Source organism: Excalfactoria chinensis, chromosome 2 (genome assembly GCF_039878825.1).
Source record: "Excalfactoria chinensis isolate bCotChi1 chromosome 2, bCotChi1.hap2, whole genome shotgun sequence".
In the NCBI taxonomy this organism is placed as follows: domain Eukaryota; kingdom Metazoa; phylum Chordata; class Aves; order Galliformes; family Phasianidae; genus Excalfactoria; species Excalfactoria chinensis.
Genome location: NC_092826.1, coordinates 99,411,652 through 99,418,488, shown reverse-complemented (window position 1 = coordinate 99,418,488; position 6,837 = coordinate 99,411,652). Strand labels below are relative to the sequence as shown.

At 46.4% G+C, this 6,837-nt stretch overlaps 1 protein-coding gene across 4 annotated transcripts in view; it reads left to right on the top strand.

Annotated features, from left to right (window-relative positions):
• The first annotated feature begins 411 nt into the window (after nt 1-411).
• FBXL2 (F-box and leucine rich repeat protein 2) overlaps nt 412-6,837 on the top strand; it is a 48,041-nt gene continuing 41,615 nt past the window's right edge. For 2 of the 4 annotated variants that reach the window (XM_072328442.1, XM_072328440.1), the window contains exon 1: nt 412-538. In XM_072328442.1, the coding sequence (XP_072184543.1) occupies nt 536-538 (3 nt within the window). In that variant the 5' untranslated portion in view covers nt 412-535. Of the gene's footprint in view, nt 539-1,020; nt 1,123-6,837 lie in introns of those variants that run through there. The other 2 variants (XM_072328441.1, XM_072328439.1) reach the window with 2 other exon arrangements.

Genomic DNA, 6,837 nt, shown 5'->3' with positions numbered 1-6,837 from the left:
ACTGCTGAACAGATGTAACTTGTGTTATTGGCAACGCTGTACCTGGCTTTGAGCGTGGTTTTACGCGGTGCTCACACAGTGCGCGTTACTTTAAAGAGCTCGGCTTCCTAACAGGAGAGCCGCAGATCCCAACCTGAGGCTGAAGGAGCAGCCCACCGGTGAAACCTCACCGGTAACACCCATAGCTCGGGAAGGGACGGACCGGAGCCCGTGCGAAGACCGAGACCGGCTCCTCCGAGAGGACACGGCTCCTCCGAGAGTACAAGGCCACCCCCGCCGCCATCTCGCCGTCCCCGGAGGCCGCCACCTGGGGCGGGAGGGAGGAGCCACCGAGCCGGGAGGGGGTTGGGGGAGGGCGGCGCGGCGCGAGGCCCCACCGCGCAGGGGCGGTGTCGGTCACGTGGGTTCGGCGGCGGCCCCGCCCCGGCTCCGGCGGAGGCAGCGGCGGCGGTGCGCGCGCGCAGCCCTTGCACCTGGCGCCGTCCTCGGGACTCCGCGTCGCCAGGACAACCGGCCTCGCCGCCGCGCCTCTGCCATGGTGAGCCCGCCGCAAGGCCCTCGGCCCCGGGGCGGCACGCGGTGCTTCAGGGACTCGGCCCGGCCGCTACGGGCCCAGGGCGGGGAGCGGCGGCGCGGCAGGTGGGGCTGCGGTGGGCTGCGGGCGGCGGCGTTCCCTGTGCGTGTGAGAGGTGCGGCGGTGCGTAGCGGCGGGTGGGGGACTAGCGTTGTCTGTGCGGAGGGGCACGGTAACGGGCGGAGTGCGGGGCGGCCGTGGGGCGGTGCGGGGCTGCCAGGGCGTGGCGGTCTGCCTGTGTGTGTGTGTGTGTGTGTGTATGTATATATGTGTGTGTGTGTGTGTCCCTGTGGCGAGCGGGCGGTGCGGCGTGGGCTGGCGGTGCGTGAGCTCGGAGTGCTCGTGGTGGTGTGTGCGGGGATGCGCTGAGTGCGCTGTGTGCGGGCACTAACATCGGCGTGTACGCGCTGGGTGTGGCCGCGGCTGTGCGCGCGCTCCACATACGTGTGTGTACGTGTGTGTGTGTGTGTGTGTGGCACATAAACATGCGTAGCGGCGGCGGATCGATGCGTATGCGCAGGTGGATTTCTAACCACAACAGAGCTGCGGTGTGTATGCGGTGGGCGCGGGGGTTGGCTGCGTCGCTGTGTGGAGGCGGTGGGAGAGCGGTGGAGCGCCCTGTGTTGTGGGGTTGGTTGTGAGGTGAGGCGGTAGCTGCGTGCAGCAGGTGGCAGGGAGCGGAGACCGAGCTGATGTGCTTGGGAAGGGTGTTGGCATCATCCGTGGCTTCAGTTACAACTTTCTGCCCGATTGCTTTGCGGTGGTGGTTGCGTGCGGGGAAGGCTGCCAGCCTTTCATGCGTGGGGCAATGCGGTGTTTTAAGGCAGAAGGTTGGTTTTGTGTGGATGAGGGTGGGCTAATAGTGGGTGACAGCGATAGTCCTGTATGGGGTGGAGTGCCAAACCCTATGGAGGGACGCAGGGATAGCCCTGTAGCGGTGTAGCTTGACTGTTTCTATTATGTTTGCATACAGGAATGTTTGTGCTCCTTCTGTCTCTTCTGTGCCATCCCTTCTGTTCCCTTCCAGTATATTTTGAACCTGAGCAAAACAACCTTGAGAAGCGAAACGTGAGGTGGAATAATAATTTGGGTAGCCAGTACTTGCGGTGCACCTCTCTGTAGTGCTGTGTTTTTAGAATAGACACAATTGATCCGCAGAGGATGTAGGAAATATCTGTTGCTACAAGGAATAGCAAATGCCAGTGGATGTGGCTGTAGGTGGTGTGGTGTTGGTGAGATGATTGTGATATGACTTGATGACGTCCTGCTTTGCATTGGTTTTCCATCACACGTGCTGCATGGCTTCTCCGATGTGGAATACCCGAAGAGGCAGCTTAATAAAAACAGATTTATTTCATGTTACAGATATGGAAACAAAAAAGAATAAAATATTTTATAAGGTGTTTTACGAAATAAGTAAATATTTTTACATTAACTCAAGATGAAAAGGGGATTCATTTTGACCAGTTAACACAAGATGTTTCAGTATAGGAAATACTGGTGTCTCTACAAATCAGAAGGACCATGGGCTTATTGCTCGCTTATTTTGGTAGCAGACTGGAATAGAAGACTGATTTAGTGATCTTTGTTAAAATTAGAGACTATGTGGGGTTAGCAGATGTGGAAAGTTGAAACTGAAGTCAAATTTTGACTGAAGCATAGCAACTATTTTTAGGTTAATGGAGTAAAGTAGTACTAATCTTGGCACTGTGACAGTATTGATCTGAATGCCAGCAGAAGGGTATACATTAACAGTACTTCAGCTGTTTTGTCAATTAGAAGCCAGAATAACAGCATCAGTGTCGTTATAAATTACCGACTTGTCTAATTGTTCTGGTAATATTTCTCCTGAATTCAGAAACACACTTGAAAGGGATGTGCTAAGTATGACAAAACCGTATTAAATTGTGCAATCGAAGAGTTCTTGCTCTGAGTTCAAACAGTAGCCTGGAGCCACAACGCTCATTTGCATTCTTTCTAATAACCTTTTCGGGAAGGTGATTGGTATACTCCATCAATGTATCAATTCATTTGTTTTGTGTTATGTTCTAGCATACTCCAAAAATGTTAGAGCTTCTCATCCTTCTTGAGCAAGATCTATTGAGCAACTTGATTTGAATGTGGCAGGCTTGGAGTCCAACCTTCTGTCTGAGCTTCTGCAAAACAGCTTTCCCACTGGAACTTTACCTCACGTGGTGGGAAACCTTAATTCTTTGTGAAACTTCAGAGGTGAACACGAACAGTGATTTCTTGAGGTTTTAAGAATGCCATTCTTATGTTAGTCATTTTGAAGTCAGTATGTACTGTTATAAAAGGAAAAGATACAGATTACTTTTCTAAGGAATAGAGAACTGGCAGCCCGCTTGTATTTCCTCTGTCAAATCCGTGTTTATTTTTCAGGATCAAGAAATTACTTGCCTGTTTCTGTTGACTTTTAAACTCATTATTCTTGAGCTTGAATGGTTTTTACTGATGGTCTGTTGAAGATCAAATTTTATTTTGAGTGATTTCTCTAAAAATACACCACGAATGTCTGAAAATCTGAGCCTCTTGTTATTACACCATCTGAAAATCTGAGCCTCATGTTACTCCCCAAGACTGCATGGAACCAAGCGGATTATTTTTGTGGCAAAATGAATTCGGATCACAAAGTCCCTGTGAATGACACTGTGGTGGAAGCTGGCCTAGTATCAGTTTCAGTATGTTTGATTAGAGTTATAGAATTAGCTGAATGGTCAAAGGAAGGTACCTTTCTCAGCTATTTTGAACTTTGCTACTTCCATTTGAATCTCCAGTGCTTAAGGAGGGACTTGTCACTTATTATCTAACCCACTCAAGAAAAGCAAGCCCAGAATCTGTAAGCTGCGTGATTTTCCCAACTCCTTTGCTGTCCTGTCAACACTCTTCAGTCTCTTGAGTGATTCCATCTGGGTTGTTATCTTTGCTTTGTAGAAACCACTGTACTTTTGGAAGAGGAGGGCAGAACTGGGAATGTGCTCCTTTCTGTGCTTGCCCATTTTTGATTACTTAGATAAAACCACAAGCTGCTGCTGTGTGGCCTACAAGAAAGTGCATAATGGCAGCAGCAAGGTATCAAATGTTAAAATATGGGCTGTGATTCATGGTATTCTATTCTCTATCCTAGTGTTCTCCTGTCTTTTCCTTCTGACAGAAAGAGATGGTAAAGTCTATTTTCAGTGGGCTTGATTACTTTGAACTGGTTACTGAGTATGTTCTCTAAACTGAAATCAATAAGGAGACAAGACATCAAGTCATCATAAATGTGAAACTCTACCAGCATGTCATGCTCTTCTGTCATCAGAAGCTGAAATTGAGGTCAGAGCTTCACTGAGGAACGGTGTTTCCAAATCATGACTGGATGTAGTTATTACCTGAATATTAACAATCATGATGTCTGCGTGCATAGTTCTGAGAATGGTCTGTCATCTACTTCTAAAGCAGAAGCATCAAGGTTGTTTATTTCTAAAGAAACTCAAGAGCTGTAAGTTTAGGCAAGTAGTAACAACTAAGTGAATGTCCAACTTTCCCTCTAAACCTCAACTGCCTTCCTTCCCTGTAGCAGTTTATGTAGCGTTTCCTTTGAATTCAGTTGTAATTGCCAGACGTAATCTTGAGGAGGCACGTAATTTCGTCTCTTCCAACTGAAAACTGTTATTAATTACACATTATATATATGATGTGTGCAGTAGCAACACATCTTATGTCGCTTTTATTTTCTCGTTCATACTCTGGGGAGATTGTCTGGCGGAGGTTTGCTCTTCATAATAAAAATTTCACACTTGGTGCTAAGAAAAACATCAGTTCTGACATAGTGTTTATGATGCAGATCAAGCACTGCTTTAAAACAGCTTTGTAGAAGCTTTAGAGTCATTTCTGTGATGAATTACATCTTCTAATATAATTTTGAAAAACAGTTATGCTTGAGGGGGGGGGGGAAATCAGTATTCAAAATTCCTCTCAAAGGTGTTTAGAGATTCTGCTTCAGCCATACAAACAGGGCTTAAGCCATAGCTACATTTACAGTGTGAACTGGTGTCACTGGCAATAGATTTGGCCTTCCAGATGTGGGTTGTGTGCCTGGATGGAGAACTGTATCAATCCAGACCAGAGTGGTGTAAAGTAGGGGAATGAACCTGCAGAAGAATTTCTAGGTTTGTGCGCTGCTTTCCGTTGCACTGCGGTCAGTGTGTTAGTTTGTAGGTTAAAATACTGGAGACTGGGAATAAAACTAGCCATATGTATGGCACTAAAAGCAACTAGAGGCTGATGTGATGATTCAGAACAGGAATTTTGAAAGATGAACTCCTGAAGGCTTTGATGAATCTGTGATTGGATTAAATTTGGGTGGCTGAAACAGGTATAGTTAATGTTGGAGAAGGATTTATTGCTTACCTGCTCAAGAAGAAGGCACTGAATCTGAAAGATACAGAACCTGAAAACCATCCAGCTTTATGATGGGCTACAGTCAACGTAACGACTGTTTGTCCATCCACTTCTTATTTTCTGCCACATATTTATTGCCTTTGAAACCTGCAAAGCAGACTATCTGGGTTTCCCCACGTTCTGTTTTAACAATCAAATCTGAAGATTACATCACTTGAAGGCTTTATTTTTGAAGGAATAACCTATCAGTGCTTCATCATATGCTGTTTTTGTTTGGAAATCTATAATCTTAAAAGAGGAGTAATGAGGAAGAAAGCAAAATGCAGCCTTTATTTTATAGAAGGGGGAAAAAGGCAAAACAAACAAAAAACCAACAAACCCACCAATCCACCACCAGCAATAATGCCTACAAACTACCTGAAGGAAAGGTCTACCAAGCAGTAAATGGCTAAGAGATGGAACTCCCCTCCAACAGATGAAGGTGGAACCAAACCTAGTTTTTCCAGCTCTTTCTGTACGTTTAAGGAGTGTTTGGACATAGAGTTATCAGCTTTTTTCTAAATGTATTGCTGTTTAAGCAGTTTTTTTTTCCTTGAGCCAGTCAGTCTCTAATCATCAAAGATGAGCTTAGCATTAGATTATTTTTCTTCATGCACTTTGTGTTTCTTTTGCCATTTCTGGTAGTGGTTAGAAGACAAAGGATGAGCTGATGGATCGTAATCTGAGCGGAGTCAATTGTCTCCCAGTGTTGCTCCTATCTCTAAGTGTATGAAATTGAAGGCTTGTATCATGGGAGAAGCACGGTGGAAGAACTGCCGCTTGCAACACAGGGGGCCCGGGTTCGAATCCCCTCTGTGGCACAAGCGGTAGAAGTGCCGCGCTGCTACACAGAGGGCTCGAATCCCAGGGGTTGGACTCAATGATCTCTAAGGTCCCTTCCAACTCACACGATACTATGATAAAACTTGTATACCTGTATACCTGTATAGGTATAGGGCTTAAGCTGCAAAGCATCAATAGAGGGTATTGATAAAAAGCTACCTTTCAACTGAATTTTAGGCTTGCATGTAATGAGGTCAATCTGATTCTACCATCAGATTTCCCCTTTGTTTTTCATAACAAATTCACACAGGAGCTAGCACACTCAAGATAGCCGAGGACAACCTGCATCTCCTGAAGTATTGGCATGGTACAGGGAAAATGTCTGCATCTTTCAGAGTTTGTTCTGTGCCTCTTTGATTTGTCTCAGAATTTACAATGAAATAATCATTTGAAGAAATGTCACAGCACCTTAAATAACGGAGGTGGTGAGACAGCAAATCGTGCTACTGTGCTTAGTATGTAGGGCTAATTCAGAGGATTGCTCTCTCTTTGGTGACTTTCCAGGGGAAAAGGCAGGTCTTGCTTAAAAGGATAGCCAGCTCAGCTGACAAGTTTGGGTAACCTGCTTATTAAGCCTCAATTACTGTGCACAGTCAGATTATTAAGCCGTACTCTTAAAAATGCTTGATAGCTCTAAATACATTTGGACAGAAGTGGCTACTGTTCTGGAAACTGTGCAGGAAAGGGTTCTATCGGCTGCTTGGTTAACTGAGAAGAAGCTGGGGGACACAAGGCAGCAGATGGGGTGACCTCAGGCACCTCCTGCTCCCTGCTACAGGGCATCTGAGTTGGGGTGGCCCAAAGGCTTTGAGGTGGAGTTGTGGCTGCAGAGATGAGCGCTGACCTTCATCTGCTACTCAGTGAGTACAGGGCCTTGCAAGAGCCATTGTGGTGCCCTCCAGTAAAATGTCAGTGATGTGCTCTGAATGCCAGCGCAGAATGATGGCTTTTCTGGAATAAAACCAAGCAGTAAAGCA